Source organism: Mastigoproctus giganteus, chromosome 12, assembly GCF_048544385.1.
Source record: "Mastigoproctus giganteus isolate SK-2022 chromosome 12, ASM4854438v1, whole genome shotgun sequence".
Classification (NCBI taxonomy): Eukaryota; Metazoa; Arthropoda; class Arachnida; order Uropygi; family Thelyphonidae; genus Mastigoproctus; species Mastigoproctus giganteus.
Window position 1 is genome coordinate 85,323,124 of NC_143586.1, and position 18,156 is coordinate 85,341,279.

Below are 18,156 nucleotides of genomic sequence, written 5' to 3' on the forward strand. Positions count from 1 at the left end.
AAAACTTGGAACAACGTACCCAAATTCATAAAGAAACAACAAGTAAAGGATAAACAAAACTTTTCTGAAAATTTGTTACACAGTATTATTTCATTTTCTTAATGCATATCTATAATAAGTTGGACTACTTGAAACATTTTAAAATTCCAGTTTTAATTATTAAAAAGTGGTAGTGAAACATTTAATAATTAAAGCCAGTATCAAAACTTATATCACAAGAAATGTAATAGTATTCACAGAATATTTGTCGTTAAAGATTTTAGTTAACAGTCTTATTTGAAGACTATAAAACCTTACTGGAAAAACAACACTTGGAAACTTCTATTGGCGAAATAACCAAATGAAAAATTTAGGGCAGAACTTGAAAACTTTCTTTATATAGTTCAAAATCTTACACACACACACACACACACACCCCTCCAGTGCTATCCCCCCATTATGACAAAAGGGGGGGTTACTGAAGCATGATAATTAAAGCACAATGATTCTTCCCTGATGCACTGCTTTAGCGCCCCCATCTCAGAAAACCTAGGGACTGCCACTGTCCATACTTCACACAGTCTTTTTAACTGCATCTCCCAAGTGTTCAGCTAGGGATTTTGGCAGACCAAAGGAGAGTGACATCTTCCAAATAACCCTTGAATCATCTCCTCACATTTCTAGGCTGGTGTCACATTCAAGTAGTTCACAGTTAACAAGCACTGTTACATACAAACTAGAATTCCCACAGATTACCAGCAAAACATGTTTCACACCATAGTACAGTAGAATCTTGTTAATACAAACTCAATTTATAGAAAGTTCTCATTTGTATGACATAACATAATGTTCTTCTGTACAATGATAGGCTTTTCTATATAAACATTCATTTATTAGAAAGTCTGTTTTCACCCAGTGAGAAATAATGTTATTTTGTATGGTTAATACAAAGCTTGGTACAATTGTCTTATTATTGCCCTACCACTAGTACGTGTGACCACCTAGTTCGACATTTCCTGGAAAAAGAGCACTGACTTGTTAATTTACTTTTACGTAAACAAAGCCAGTTTAAGAAACATAAATACACTCAGAAAAATTTCAATTGTAGGTCAGCTGCAATTGATGCTGTTTTCAAGGTAATAACAAATTAATTTTTGTTATATTTTTTTGTGCCATTTTCAAAAGGATCTTAGATGACATCTTTTTGGAGTTGTGCCTTTAAATTAATTTAATGTCTGTTTAAATTAAACCTCATCTAGCTGTTATGATGATGATAGCATAAACAGGATTAAGCCTGGAAATTAAAGTGAAAATTATTAACGAATAGGAAAAATTCACAAATCTCCGTATGTTTTACACCATGAATTCATGGTGTAAAACATACAGAACTTGAAACAAAACTTTTCTAGTGGTACCAACAAATGTGTGCATCCAATTTGCCAGCACCAGATCCAACGTGAGAAAAGGTTGATCATCTAGCTCAATAACTAGGAATCAGCAACTTCAAATGCAGCAGTAGCAGGCTCCAAAGATTTATGGACAGGAATAACTTAGTTTCATGTAATGTTTGTAGCAAGTCTGGTTCAGTTGATAAAGAAAAAAAAGCAACAGACTGGTTGTGTTCTGTATGGTCCAATTTTGAAAAATAAGCCTGAGGATATTTTTAATCTTGATAAAACAGGCATATTTTATAATCTTCTTACAAACAAAACATCTTTCTGTTTGAGGAGAATCTTGTAATGGTGGAAAATTAAGTAAACAAAGAATCATTATTCTGTTAGGGTTCAGTGCAGATGCAGTACAAAACTGCACCCATTTCTCGCCAGTCAAAAATTCAGTGTAATTATGAAGCCAACTGAAGTTCTTGACTTTTAGTAAACATTTTCTGTCAGTTACTGAGAGTAGAGAGAAGAATGGCTTCAGAAAAAAAAAGGAACATTTTGGTGATTCTACACCAGTGCACAGCACATTCTGCTGAGGCACTTAAGTTGACGAATATATGGCTGTCATTTTTATCTCCCAATACCACCAGTTTTATGCTGTTGTTATTGTTGTTATGGGATTTCTGGTGCAAGGGCTACACAGGCCATATTGCACCTATCAAAGTAAGTAAGTATACATGTGATAACTGCTCTGGGAGCAATTAGAGTTGGTCATACACTTTAATTTTTTTTCAAGTAGGTGAAAAATTCGGAGAGTTTTGCATTGTTACCTATGCTGCTGTTGAGTGACAAGAGGTTTGAGGTGGAGCTGAAAGTAGACTGTCGGGCAGTGTCAAACAAGCTACATTCAATCAGAATGTGCTTCACTGATAGCGGCTGCAAACAGTGCGTGCACTGAGGAGGATCATTTCCTGTGAGCAGAAACAGATGAGTAAGGTGAGTGTGGCCAATTCGGGTTCTGGCTGGAAGTACTTCTTCCTTTCTGATTTTATGGAGGCTAGAAGTCCATAATTGTGGTTCAGGTTTCAATTGAAACAGTTTATTATGTGTTTGCTTTTTCCACAGAAGGGTCCATTGTTCCATACATATTTCCTGTATTTTATGTTTATAATCAGGATATGTTGGAGGGATGCTTTGCGGCATGATCAGCGCACTCATTTCCAGGAATACCGCTGTTACCTGGGATCCAGGAGAAGACAACAGTGCAATGTTGCTCATGGAGATGTATCAGTTCTTGTCTTATTAGCTTTACCAAAGTATTGCAAGGTGAGGTGTTTGCGAGAGCTAAGAGAGCACTCTTGGAATCAGTGTACACTATACTTTTATTCGTTGACAGGAGGGAAATATTTTCCAGGGCAAGTTTAATTGCATAGAGTTCAGCAGTATAGCTGCTGCATTCAGCTGGAAGTGGAAGAGAAACAGTTGTATTAGGGAAGACAGCAGCTGCACCCACTTTATTGCCCGATTTTGAACCGTCAGTGTAGATCTTGGAAAAGTGGGAATAATTTTCTTCATGGACAAGATGCAATTGTCTGATGTTAACATCTGCTACAGCACCTTTTCCCCATTTTTCAAAGTAATCATCATATGAAGGAGTTAAGGTAATCCATGGGGGATCCGGGTCTTTTAAATCTCTGATGATATTATGAAAGGAAATATTCCAGCATTCTAATAGGTTCTGTAATCTGATACCAGCAGGTCAGATTGTTCTGGGTTTGTTTCCATAGTGTGTTCTCCACTGCGGATCACACAGTAGTGGCCAAATAAGATGAGTGGGGAAGCTTTAAATTTTAGCCGACTAGTTTAACAGTAACATCTTTCTCCTGATACTGAGTGGAGGTTCGTGAGCCTCAACATACAGACTTTGAACAGGTGATGTTCTGTATGCACCCAGGGCTATCCTAAGGGCAGCTGGTTGGATTGGAGCAAGACGAGCCAAAGTACTCTCTCTAGCAGAGTCATAGACAGGTGCTCCATAATCTAGGTGAGATCTAATTAGAGACCTATACATGTGGAGCAGGGTGTACCGGTCTGCACCCCAGGATGTACTAGAGGCGACCCGAAGTATGTTAATTTTCTTAAGGCAGGTGGTTCGTAGGTGTTTAACATGCTCCTGAAAATTTAGATGCTTATCAAAAATTAGCCCTAGGAGACGAATACTGTTAACGATTGGAAGAGGATGATTGGCCAAGTGTAACTCGGGTTCTGGATGCATTTTGCGCTTGTTGCAGAAGTGCATGGCCATAGATTTGTGTTTTGATAGTCTATATCCATTTTGTGTCATCCAAAGTTCAATATTATTTATTGATATTTGTAATTGCCTCTCAATATAATTTATAGTCTGAGAATGGCAGGACAAGGTAAGATCATCAGCATAAATATATGAGTCAACAGTGTTTGGAATGCTGTTTGTGATACTGTTAATTCGTATAGCAAATAGAGTGGCACTGAGGACAGAGCCTTGAGGGACACCTCCTTGTCTGTATGTGTGAGACAGAGCCTGCCGATATCGAACTTGGAATGTCCTGTGGCAAAGGAAGTTTTGGATAAAATATGGTAAATGCCCTTTCATATCTATAGAATGGAGATCCTTTAGGATTCCATAACGCCATGTGGTATCGAAAGCTTTTTCTATATCGAGACACACCATGACGAGATGTTGATTCCTGATAAAAGCGTTTCTTATGTTTGATTCAGCCGTTATCATGAGATCTAAGGATGATCTCTTCTTCCGAAAGCTGAACTGATTGTTGCCGATTATGTTTCTAGACTCAAGGTACCACGTCAATCGACGGTGCACTATTTTTTCTAAAGTTTTACTTAAGCAGCTGGTTAGAGAGATTGGTCTGTAGTTGTTAGGGATCGAATGATCTTTTCCTGGTTTAGGGATAGCAATTACATATGAACGTTGCCAGGAGCTAGGAAATGTGTGTTCATAAAATATCCGATTGTAAAATTTTAGTAGAGAGGATAACGATTGCTGATCTAGATTTTTAAGCATTACATAGTAAATTCCATCAGGGCCAGGGGCACTGTTGTGGGAAATATTTACAGATTCTTTCAATTCTGATAGTGTGAGCGGTTGATTATAGGGTAAACGGCGGGTAGTTTTGAAATTTAGTTTGAATTTCTCAGCATCGGCTTTAATTTTTTGGAATGATGGATGATACGCAATGGAGGCGGACAATTCAGAGAACACAGTTCCTAAGGCATTTGCAATATCTTCTGGATTAGAGATCTCCTTCCCATTCCAATTAAAAATAGGTGCAGTTATTTTTTTCCATATTATTCTGGCTTCAGTGTCTTTATTGATTGATGAAGCAAATTTTATCCAAGAGTCCTTTTTAGCCTTTCGCCTGATGTACCGTGCTTTGGCTTTAAGTTTCTTATAATTGATAAGGTTGGCAGTGGTAGGGCATTTTTGGAATAAGTTCCATGCTGCATTCTTTTCTCTTTTCACCTTATTACAATCATCGTTCTACCAGTGATTGGTATGTCTACGATTTCTTAATTGAGACTGTGGGATGGCAACCTTTGAAGCTGATAGTATCTGCATTGTGATATGTTTTGTGACAGTATTGATAGAGGAAGACTCAATGATGTGATCATCAAAAGAGATATGACTTTTTTTTATTATTTTGTCCAGTCTGCTTCAAAAAATTTCCATTTCATTTGTGGGTCAGTTGTTTTGGAATTTGTGGTTTGAATTCTGCATATTACTGGATAGTGATCACTGTTGAGACGATTGTCAAGTGTTGTCCATTCGACACTTGGGAAGAGGATCAGAGAGCAGATTGAGAGGTCTATTGCAGATGATGCTCCAGTAGGAAAATGAATGTAAGTGGGTAAACCTGTGTTCAGTAATGTTAAATTCTGTCTGTCTAGTAGTGTCTCAATCAGTTCTCTGCGTCTGTCTGAGACAGGGGATCCCCATAGTGGATGGTGTCCATTAAAGTCTCCTAATAGGCAAACTGGTGACGGTAAATGGAAAACAAGGTTTTCTAGTTCACGAATCGTACATTGCTGATTGGGAGGGAGATATATTGAAACGATCGTTAAAGAAATGCCAATCATTACACGAGCCGCAACAGCTTCTAAGGCAGTTTGAAGAGGAATTTGTTTACAAGGAACCCTTGAGTCTATGAGTATGGCCACTCCACCATGAGCACTGTTTGTTCTGTCTTGTCAAAAAAGAGTAATATTTAACTGACACGGACACTTGTGGTGTTAGATTTGTTTCTTGTAGGCATATGCTCACAGGATGATAATGATCAATTAGTTCATATATGTCGTCTATGTTGCTACGAAAGCCTCTGCAATTCCATTGAACTATGTTGTTCATTGTGTTGGTTTTGAATTAGAATTTGAATCTGTCTGTTTTTTAATGTTGCTCTGCTTGTGACGGTCAATTTTTATTTTGTCCTTTTTTTGAAAAGAATGGACGTGTGTCCATGTCGTCTTCTGCATGAAGATCTAGAATGGGTTCATTACAAGTATTGTTTTCTGCAATATCCATAGCTGTGTTATCAGATAATTTCTTTCTAACATGAACTGAATTTTCCTTCTGATCTGCGGTAACTGGATCTAATTTAGCAGTAGATGGTATCGAGATCGGGGTATTGTTTGTCCTATCTACTGTTTGGTGTTTTGTTGACTGTGATGCAGGTGATAGCAATGATCGAGCCCAATCAGAAATTGACACTTTTGGTGGGACTGATATATCTGTTTGCGTTGAAACTGTTTGTTGTCTTTTGGATGCTTCAGCATATGTACGCTTAGGCATGTTTTGTAGTAGGTTCTTTCTGGCTTCAGGGTATGTGACCTTGTTCTCCACTTTGTATTTTTGGATTTTTTTTCTCCAGCTTCCATTGCTCACAGGATCTAGAAAAAGCTGAATGGTTGCCTTTGCAGTTTGGACACCATGATGATTCAGCATTACAATCAGTATGGACATGTTCTTTTGATCCGCAGTTTGAGCAAACTGAATCTCCTCGGCAGACAGTTTGGGAATGTCCAAACTTCTGACACTTGTAGCATCGAATAGGATTGGGTATATAAGGACGGATGGGACAGTTTAAGTATCCTGCTTTTACTGATGAAGGAAGGTTTGGTGTAGAAAAAGTGAGAATGATGCTACGAGTAGGAACAAATTCTCCATCTTTCTTCACCATTATTCAAGCAGTTTTATGCAGCCAATGGATCAATGCATTATTTATAACCCCAAGAGAGCATGTAGAGCCCACATATTAAGATGCTTGATCTGCAACATAAGAGGGAACAATTTGAAGCCAAAGTTAAGTCTTCAATGCTTATTGTTATTGCTTAAAACAGTATTGCATCAAATGTAATAATCAACTGCTTCAGAGAAAGTGGCTTTGGAGAGAAGATCATCGAAAAACATGGTCTATAAAATGAATGTCATAGCAATGCTGAAGAATGGGGATATTTTGAAGAGCATATGATTTTTTTGGTGAACCTGAGGAGTTTAAGGGGAATGGTGAAGCTGCTACCACAGCAACACTGACACCAGAAGAACTGCTGAGTACCAGCATAACATTGAAATTTTTGTTACCAGTATTAAAGTGAAAAAGCACTCATTCACTCTGCCTTCTAAAAACAATACCCACAATGCATTGAGCATAAAAGAAAATGTGTTAGTCTGCAGTAATTTTGATAAAGAAACAATTACTGCATTTGATATCTGTGCTATAATTAAAAATGCATATAAGGCAAACTGTGCAAATGAAATCATGCTGTTTCTTTTTTCTTAGTTTATTTTATAAATAAATAAAAATAAAATAAAGCATGTATTTCTTATTATTGTTAGATTAGGCTTTCGTTACTGATATTATTTTCAGTGATGATAAAAGTGTATGCATATATAGACAAGAGTTTAATTTTAAATTTTAAATAAAAAATATAGAAATCAATTACTTGTTGAGGTGGGGATAACTTAAAGAATCCATAAACAGTAATATACTCTCCTCCAACTGTGTTGGTCCCAATATGTGTTGTATGGTTCCTAAAATTAAATACTGCAATTTCAGTTAATGATGAAACTAAATTCCACAATAATTGCAAGCAGTATTATTTACATTAAATACAGTAATAAAAACATGAGGATGCAACCACTCTAAATATTATACAGGACATTGAGGATGTGAACATTATAACCGATGTTCACTGCATATAATTAGTCTATCCATATACATAGTTATTACAACTATTTTCCAATCACCAGATAAGAAAAATAATAAATTTTCTACTGTCATTTTCAGAAAGCACAAAGTAACCTTCATGGTTACTGGCAGAGTGAATATTCTGTAATGTTTTTATTGCAATTATTAAATTCTTTGAGTTTCTGAACAGTAAATATAAGTTAGATACTAGTGAGTTGTAAAATAATTAAGAAAGGAAAGATTACTTGTACATTACTTAATTAATGTGTTTATATTTCCATTAAAAAATTTAAGCGAATACAATGTTAAAAAACAGAAAAAGAAAAATGGCATTCATTAGGGCAATCAGAATAGGAAATGACAAATCACATGAAATCTAAAACAGTTTATATGTAAAAATTCTTTTATCAGTAAAAGAATTACATAAACTTAAAAACTGTTCAGGTGGGATTACATGTATTATCCAAAAAACAAAAAACACTAGTCAACAAAATGAAACTTTTTTTTTTTTTTTAATCAAAGATGTAAACAGAATTTTCAAAATCAGGTTTTAATACTAATTTTAAATATGTTCTTGCTTCTTTTTCTAGCATGTGTAGTTTTCATAATAATAAGTACAATATGATTTCATTACAAAACACATGAGACTGGTTACAATCATTGCATTTTTATCACTTTTACAGTTTAAACCCAAAAACACTTTATATATATATAGTTAAAATAATGCAGTATACACCCTTGTTAAAAGGATATATACAATTTAAAACTGTTGTCTATATAATTCCCTTTGGTACACTTTGTCTGGAATGTCGTGGTGCAACATCCAGCAGTAATTTGCCAACATATGGTTCCAGAAACCTTGAAAGGCCATTTTAATTTTCCACTGCCTTAATGTCGTGATGGAATTGTTTCTCCCTACATCACTCATTGTGCCAAGGTTTTTGGGAAAGAAGTTCAAATGCGACTGCAGGAAATAAGTTTCAGCAATATCATGCATTGAGCAGTTTGAATTCCATCTTTCTAGGCGTTACTCAAAAAGCATTTAGTTCTAATCACTGAGGTATTTTTCAAAGCTCTTTAAGGCCACACAAAGATTCTTTCTTTCGCTGATCTCTGGAAATTTATCACTTAAATAATGAAATCCTCAAATTCATCTTACCCATTGCTTTCACAAATCTCTTCATTAGGCTAAGTTTAATGTGGAGAGATGGAAGGAAAACATTCTTTGGATCCACTAATGGAACATACTGCTTACTATTCATTACTGGCTCATATATGCTTCTTTCAGGCCAGTCACATTGGATGTAATGGGCTGGGTAGAACTGTTCCATAGGCTTAGGAAACAACAATATTTTGTCAATGCTCCTTGCATGTTCATGAATATATCCATGACTAACATCACTTGAAGCAATTCAATCTAGCACATAGTTCTGTGATGTATTGAATTACTTCAAGTAATATCTTTATGTTATAGAATGTCTCCTTTAGATGAACAGTGCAGTCAATGGGAATGGATGGCTTTAAGTTCCTGTTTTGAAAAAGAACAGCTCTGAAACTCTTCAGAGAGGATTTCATGCAGAGGCACCATTCAGATGTAATGGGACAATTCCCTAAAAACTCCACTAATATCATAGCAGTAGCAGAGCAGACCATTTACTTTAAAGAATGTTGCCAAAATTTGGTTTCTTTTTTTGATAGCGAGACATTCTGGTGTTCTTCTTAACATAGTGTTTTGCTTTAGTCGCTAGCAAGAAGTTCAGCTTTATCTTTGGGCTAGATTTCTAATGTGGTCATCCAACTCATATTGTGTAAGTTGCTCTGGCTCTGATGTCTATTCATCAGGTGTGTACTCAGGATCAGCTGAAGTTTTTGGGTCTCCACTAATTGCACCTCAGTGCATTCCATTTCTCCTAAAGAATCTAATCTATGCTGTGGATGTAATGAAATTGGCAAAGTGTCATTGCGAGGGATTACTGCTGAAAACACATTCTAATAAACAACATTTTGCTTATAATTTGCTGAGAATCAAATTATATTCATTACAAAAATAATAATCACCATCATCATAATATTGGGGGCATGGGAAATGGCATCAACGTTATACTTTTGTTTAACCAATCACATAATCCATTCGAACAAGCAGTACAAATAGTATGTGGTGTCCATATCTTATTCTGATCATCTAGACAAAGTATAGGACTGGTAAATTTTCAGAATATCCATTGTGATTTAGTTATAAAAGAGCTGCCCATGTAGCAGAATTTGTTGTGGTGATTTTTACACTTTTGAGGTATGTTGATGAATGTGTTTTGGTAATTCACTGAATCTTACCTGAAACAATTTATAATCAAATAATTAAATTACGAAATAACAAGGATATAGACATATTCAAACAATTACATAAATATAAATGTATAAACAACTATAATAAATCAATAAATAATAATTATATTCATGTAGGTTGGCTGAATACGTATGTTAGTGGTATAATCAGTCTCATCACAAAAACTGGACACACTAAAGGAAAACTGAAAAGCAGATTTGGAATCAGCATTCAAAGATCTATCAATTCAGCCAACTTACACGAATATAATTATTATTTATTTATTTATTATTGTTGTTTATACATTCATATTTATGAAATTGTTTGTATATAAACAATATTCAAACAATATCTGAGGTTTTATTATTATTATTAGCCATATGGTGCAAGGAAGCCTGAGGATTATGCTGCACCAGCCAAAAAAAAAAAAAAAAATTCTGAATTATCCTGAGAGAGAGAACAAGAGTCAGAAGTAGAAGGAACTCACCAAGAAAGAGAAGAATGATGATATCCAGCTCAGGACCCTGGGGTGTGCCAAGCCCATACTCACCAGATGTGAGCCCCTGTTTGTTCTCATATGGGTGCCCTTTTGCTAATGTCACTAGGTATGCTAGTAGCTACTAGCATAACATCCGAGAGTGAACAGTTATAAGTTTCCTGAATGGTAATTATTCACTTACTTTTGAAAGTGAAAAAATAATAAATGTGGATTCTCCCATTCATTAGGGCATCATTGGAAGGCACTGAATAAAAGCAGCCCTATACCACTGCGCATTCAAGTACCTAGGGTTAACATTAGCAGTACCTTATGTACTTTAAGCTAATGCAAGTGAGAGGAAGGAATCAGCTCATTAGAAGTGTAGTCAATTCATTTACTGTAGCCAATACTTAATGTCTTGCTTCATGGTGAAGATTATTAGTACAGCCAGGCCTCACATAATACAAGTTCGATTAACATGTTTTTCAGTTACTGCTATTTGAAAAAAATTATACCACTTTTCACTTTACACGATGCAAATTTACAGTTAACGCGATTTTTTTTTTTTTTTTTATGTGATAGTTGAAAAAGATTTGAATTGTGCGTTAAGCTTACCATGCATCGGATGGGCAATAAACAAATGTTTGCCTGCTGCCTGCCTCAGTGTATTCCATCAACCATCGGAAGAAGAAGTGTTACTTGTTTGTCTCCTGCTAATAAAGTCAATGCAGACTTGCATTTAAAAATTCAAATTTTTAAATGAGCCAGATGATAATGTTACCGTGAAGAAGATAACGGCAAAAGAACTAGATGAAATCTTTCGTATCACAGCGAACCTCAAACAAAAGGATTGAGGTTCTCTGCAATATTTACTTTGCCAGGGCCCAGAGAAGATTGTTGTCAGCTATTGGAAATTAATTGATGAAAAGAGAAAGTCAAACTGTTCAAATATTTCCATAACAAATTGTTTCTTCACTGTGTATTTTATGTCAGAGGTTCCTAAACTTTCTCGGTTCATGGCGCCCTTAGTGTCTCAGTATTTTTTTCACGGCACACCTAGACCAAAAGAAATACCTAACAGTTCCGTTTATTAAGTAGTTAGGTCCAAACAACTTAATAAGAAATGTTGAAACTATGAACTACCTCGAGATAGTAGTTTGCACAATGCCTGACAGATGTCGAGTATCGCTGTGTTTCCCTTCAAAATTTAAAATATTCCATGACACACAGTTTGGGAACCACTGTTTTATGCAATAAACATTTAATTCTATAATTATTTTCATTATCTTTTACATGGTATACAGTTAAAAAGTTATATAAAGGGTATTTTTAAAATTTTGATGGACATTCCTGTAGGTCAAGGACCAATTATAATTTTTCCTATTGATTATTATATTCGATTAACGCATTTCCATTTTGTGTGATGCGCTCACGGGACGAATTAATCGCATTAATTGAGGTCAGCCTGTATTGGCAAATAATGCAAGCTTATACAGCATCGGCCAACAACAACAAAAAAAAAAAAACGCACCCTTCAACATCACATCACCTGTCCATTCCCCTACAATAAAATGTCTAATTCTTCCTTAAATTTATTCCAAACTACCCACTTTCACGACACCAGATGGAAGTTGTTGTTTGTTGGATTTATTGGTGCAAGGGCTACTAAGGCCATAATGCACCTATTTCAGTCTTATTTGGTACATGATTGTTATATTAAATAAAGGGATTCAGATCAGGTGATATTTGTTTATCAATTTGAGGAAGGTAAAAACATCATTAATATCTTGTCGGTCTCCGAGAATCTGTTGTAAGGTAAGTTTATTAGAAGAAGATAGATGCGAAGAGAAGGCTGTTTTTCGTTCTCTCAGATATAATGGGCATTCAATGAGCAAGTGGTTTACTGTGAGTTGAGTTTGACAGTTGCTGCATAGTGGAGGGTCATCCTGAGTGAGTAAATAACTATGAGTTAGGTGAGTATGTCCTATTCGAATTCTAGCAAGTACTACTTCTTCCTTTCTATTGCCTCTTAGGCTTGATAGCCACTTCTTGTGATCCTTTTTGATCTGAAAAAGCTTATTGTTTTTTTCTCCCTGCCAAATGGATAGCCATTTTTTTTTAACATTGGTATGTATGATGCATTTTAAATCTGTGTAAGGTATCTGCATGTCTGATTTTATGTGACTGGCGTTCTTGGCTGCAAGATCCGCTTGTTCATTTCCTCTGATTCCAGAGTGCCCAGGTATCCAACAGAAAATTAATTTTTGCCTGTTTGCAAGAAGCTGCATTAACTTGGTTTGAATTTGTTGTAGAAACGGATGACTGGATGGAAATTTACACTGAAGGGCAGATACAGCACTTAAGGAATCGGTGTAGATAATAGTTTGAGGATATAATGACTGTTTTACATTGTCTAGAGCCATCAAGATAGCATACAGTTCTGCGGTATAAACACTGTACTCCAAAGGAAGCTGCTGGGATATTGTAATGGTTGGTAGAACTGCAGCTGCTCCAACTTTACTATCTGTCTTGGAACCATCAGTGTAAATTTGGGTGAAACTAGAGAACTGAAAAGAGTGAGTTGCATGGATCTGCTGAAAACTGAAATTTGGAAGTGCATTCTTTCCCCATTGTTGGAAGTGTTGGTCAACATTGGCCAAGGGTATTTGCCATGGTGGCATAGCCGTGCTAATATCTGGAGTTATGTCATTCATATTTAGTTCCCAGCACGTAGTTATGCTTTCTAATCTAATGCCACATGGTTTATTCTGCAAAGGTTTATTTTGGTACAAATTATGCCATTTTGGAGTGAATAAATACTGCTTTATTGGATGATGTGGGAAACTTTTGATTTTTGCTGCATAACTTAGTAACAGAGCTTGCCGACGAAGAAATAGGGGTGGTTCATGTGCTTCCGTATAGAGACTCTGAACTGGCGATGTACGAAAAGCTCCCAGTGCAATTCGGAGGGCATTGTGATGTACTGGGTCGAGCCATTTTAATACACTTTCTCTAGCTGAGGCATATGCAGGTGACCCGTAGTCTAGTTTGGATCTTATGAGCGACCGGTATAAGTGCAACAGCATGTACCGATCTGCACCCCATGACATAGCGGAAATTGCTCTGAGGAGATTCAGCTTCTTTAGACAGGTTGTACGAATGTGTTTAATATGCTCTAAGAAACTAAGTTTTCTATCCAGAATTAGTCCAAGAAAGCTAATACTCTGTTGAAAAGAAATTGGATGAAAATCAAGATGTAAATCGGGATCTGGATGTAAATTCCGTTTACGGCAAAAATGAATTGCTGTTGTTTTTTGTTTTGAAAGTCTGTATCCATTGTTTTTGGCCCACTGAACAAGCTTGTTAATTGTACCTTGAAGCTGCCTTTCAATGAAACGCATGTTTTGTGACTGGCTTGAGATTGCCAGATCGTCGGCATACAGATAAGTTTCAACTGTGTCGGGAATACATTTGGTAATGGAATTAATCCTGAGAGAAAAGAGAGTGGCACTAAGCACAGAACCTTGAGGGACCCCCTCTTCTTGCACAAATGTTTGTGAGAGGGCAGAGTGAAAACGTACCTGAAAGGTCCTATTGCTCAAAAAGTTCTGAATAAATTTTGGAAGATGACCACGAATACCGGATTCATAGAGATCGTGAAGAATTCCATACCGCCAGGTTGTATCAAAAGCTTTTTCGATGTCAAGACATATCATCACTAGGTGTTCGTTCCTGAGAAATGCATTTCGGATGTTTCCTTCAGCTTTGACCATAAGATCAAGTGTTGATCTAGTTCTTCGAAATCCATATTGATTTTGACTTAGAATGCATTCAGTCTCTAGGAACCATGTCAATCTGGCATTAATTATTTTTTCTAATGCTTTTCCTATACAACTAGTTAATGCTATCGGTCGGTAATTTGCTGGATCTGAATGGTCCTTTCCTGGTTTTGGGAATGCTAATACAGTAGAATGACGCCAACTGGTAGGGTAGTAGTCTTCGCCAAAGATTCTATTATACAGTTTTAGCAGAGCTGAAAGGGATTCTTCACTCAAGTGATATATCATGGCATAGTACACTCCATCAGGGCCAGCAGCACTATTTTTAGATCTTGCGAGTGCGCAACGTAACTCTGCCATGGTAAGGGGTACATTATATGGATGCTGTCGTGAAGTACTGAAATTGAGATTATATCTTTCTGCCTGTATTTTATGTGCCTGGAAACTTGGCTCAAATGCGGTTACGGAGGAGATTTTTTCAAAGGTTTCGCCTAATGTATTAGATATATCGAGAGGACTGCAGATTTCTTTGCCTTTTAGATATATTATCGGAGTGGTTATAGGTGGATATTTTCCATTAATTCTTCGAACTTTAGTCCAAACAGTTCTGATATTTGTGGTCCTGTTTATAGAGGAGGCATATTTAGACCATGTTTCTTTTTTGCTTATTCGTTGTATGTGACGAGATTTAGCTCTAGCTTTCTTGAACTGTATGAGATTAGCTGTGGTCGGGTATTTACGAAATAAGTTCCAGTATCTATTCTTCTCTTTTTTTGCATTGCTACAAGCTTCATTCCACCATATTTTTGGGTGGGAGCGAGTTTTCATGGATGATCTGGGTATACTGGTTTCTGCAGCTGCTATCATTTGCTGAGTTATGTAAGTTACGGCAGAGTCAATGGTGAGAGTCTCAATAGTCTGAATATCTAGATGTGCCAGCTCTTGATATTTCTTCCAGTTAGCTTTGTCAAATTTCCAAACAGTTTTTATCTCAGTTTGAGGAGGAGAGTTAGTCGATAGTGTGCATATTACTGGAAAGTGGTCACTATTTCGCAGGTTATCAGTGACCGTCCAATCAATAAGAGGAAGGAGGTTTGGCGAGCATATTGAAAGATCAATTGCTGAAGTTGACCTTGAGGAAAGATGCACATACGTGTGAGTCCCATTGTTTAATAATGTTAAGTTGTGCCTTTCAAGAAATTTTTCAATTAACTGACCTCTCTTATCAAGGTGCGAGGAACCCCATACGGGGTGATGCCCATTCCAGTCACCTAAGATACAGAAAGGTGGTGGCAGCTGAGTAACTAAATCATTCAAATCTGCTAGGGAGTATGAATAGTTTGGCGAAAGGTATATGGAAACAACTGTTACCGCTATCTTAACCATAACTCTTGCGGCAATCGCTTCTAAAGTTGTTCGCAGTGGGACTGGTCTGAAAGGAGTTCTGGAGTTTACTAGCAATGCTACACCTCCATGTGCTGTATTAGAGTCGTTCCTATCCTTTCTTAGCATTATATGGTGTTTTATGCTCATAGTTATTTTAGGGGTCAGGTTTGTTTCCTGTAGACAAAGAACAGCAGGCTTATATTCGGTAATTAAGTCATAAACATCGTCTAAGTTAGCTCTGAGTCCGCGACAATTCCATTGAATGATTCTGTGCATTATTGAGGATTATCGGGTGTGTCTGCTTGCTTACGGGATGTGGTCTGTTTGCGCCTGTCTAGTCTTTTTTCCCTTTTTGGGAAATTTGGTCTAGTGACGTCCATGTCTTCCTCTTCCGCATGAAGTTCAAGTAGTGGTTCATCTCGGTGTGAATTTCTATCTATGTCCATGGTATCAGTACTGGTTTTTTGATTATTTATTTCAGAGCTTGTTTGATTAACTGGCTGTTTTACAGGATTTTTATCTGGCGGTATTGTCAATGGTGTGTTTACCGAATGAGTTGATTGCTGTTGGGTAGGCTGTTCTTTTAGTGTAGAGAGGACTGACTTGGCCCAATCAGAAATTGAGATACTTGGCGGAACTGAACAATCTGTTTGTACTGTTATGGATCGTTGCTTTTTTACAACTGAAGAATAAGATGGCAATTTATTTGAAATTAAGCAATGTCTTTTTGCTTCTTGGTATGGCACCTTGTGTTCCACTTTGTACTTTTGTATATTCTTTTCAGTCTGCCACTGGATGCACTCCTTTGAAAATGCTGAATGATTCCCCTTACAGTTTGGGCAGCTTTGTATTTCAGTGGGGCAGTCTGTGTGAACATGCTCTTTTGAACCACAGGAGGCACAGGTGGTTACACCCCTGCAGACTGCTTGTGAGTGTCCAAATTTTTGGCATTTAAAACACCGGACTGGGTTTGGAATATAAGGTCGAATTTTGCACCTTAAATATCCAGCTTTAACAGTTGTTGGTAAAATTGGTGTTTTAAATGTAAGAATGACCGTTCGGGTAGGAGTAAGAACCCCATCTTTCTTAATGACTATCCTTTTGGCATTTATTACATTTTGATCGCCTAATTCCTGAACGATTTCCTCTTCAGATACGTTAAGGAGATCCCACTCGGCTATTACCCCTTTAGAGGAGTTTAAGGTGGCATGCGGGGTAACCTTTGTGGGAATTCCACCAAAAGTCGATATTTTTAATAGTTTTTCCGAGTGTTTATTCTCGTTCATCTCCACTAGAAGGTCTCCGGATTTTAATCTTCTAACCATTTTTGGTGGGCCCGCCACATTCTCAAGACATTTCTGTATTAAGAATGGGGAGAGCTTACTCAAAGGATTGTCAGTCAAAGAATGCAGTATCAAAAAAAGAGGAGCAGGGCTTTCTGTTCCTTCTTTTCTCTGCCGTTTTGCATTTCCTGCATTTAAATCTTCTCTGTTTGAGAGATCTGGATCATGAGATCCATAAGTGGCATGTCTATTTATGTCCATCTTTGCTCCTTTTTGCCCTGGGAGAGTGTTTTTCTTCTCCCAGGTTTCCAGCCCCGCCACGTGGAGGCAGGAGCGGTGCCACCAGTGACCAAGCGGTTTATAGGTTTAGTTAGGTTAGTAAGGATTATATATATATACACAAGGAAAGAAAGGTGTATTTCCTTTCTGGATTCTACTTCAAAACTTTTAAGTAAAGAATCACTTAAGAAAAACAAGGAGAGTAGTGACACTGGAAAATAAATATAACTAATCCGCTGTGAAAGAACGCTATGTATCGCACAAAATATCGCTTGGGCACTATCGCTTGGCACTCGGGGCCACCAGATGGAAGTTTGTTCCAACAATCAACTATCCTCTGGTTAAAAGCAAATTTCTGCACCCATCCTGAAATATCCTTCCTCAATTTAAATTTATACTCCTTTATGTGTTTTGTTCTGAATTCTACCACCATTTAGTTTACTCAATCATTTAAAACTAAATATCTCAATCAGAATTCCTTGCAAGTGCCTAGTTTCTGGGTGTTCCAATTTGCAGAATTGAAATCTTTCTTGGTAAGCACACCCTTTTTTTATCTTCATTAAATCTTGTTGCTCTTCACTACATCTATTTCAACAGATCCATCTCTTTCCTAAATGAGGCTTCCAGATCTGTATGTGGCCTTACCATTGCCTTATATAGCGGAATAATTACCTCTTTAACCCTGCATATCATTGACAAAATGTTGTGAGATGTCCTAACAGCCCATCTGCACTGCTCAGAGAACTTCATGTCTAACTACACAATTATCCCCAAGTCTTTTACATTCTATATTACCTTCAGTGTGGTACTACATAGTTGATATGTTAAGCTGGGATTACTACTATCGTGCAGAACCATATATTTCTCAATGTGAAATTTCAATTGCCACTTCTCAGCCATCTGCCTAACTTTTCCAGATCTTGATGCAGTATCAAAACCTGATTACTGCAATTAACTACCCTGCTAACCTTTGTATCATCTATAAACTTAGACATTAAGCCTGATACACCTGCATCAGTATCATTACT

General features: G+C 36.9%; 1 protein-coding gene across 5 annotated transcripts in view; it reads right to left on the bottom strand.

The window, feature by feature from the left end:
- LOC150077241 (sorting nexin-19-like) overlaps nucleotides 1–18,156 on the bottom strand; it is a 266,545-nt gene that overhangs the window by 13,259 nt on the left and 235,130 nt on the right. For 3 of the 5 annotated variants that reach the window (XM_090386300.1, XM_090386297.1, XM_090386295.1), the window contains one exon: nucleotides 7,356–7,443. The exons of 1 other annotated variant lie outside the window; for it this stretch is intronic. In XM_090386300.1, the coding sequence (XP_090242426.1) occupies nucleotides 7,356–7,443 (88 nt within the window). Of the gene's footprint in view, nucleotides 1–7,355; nucleotides 7,457–18,156 lie in introns of all 5 variants that reach the window. One more of the 5 variants, XM_090386296.1, reaches the window with a different exon arrangement.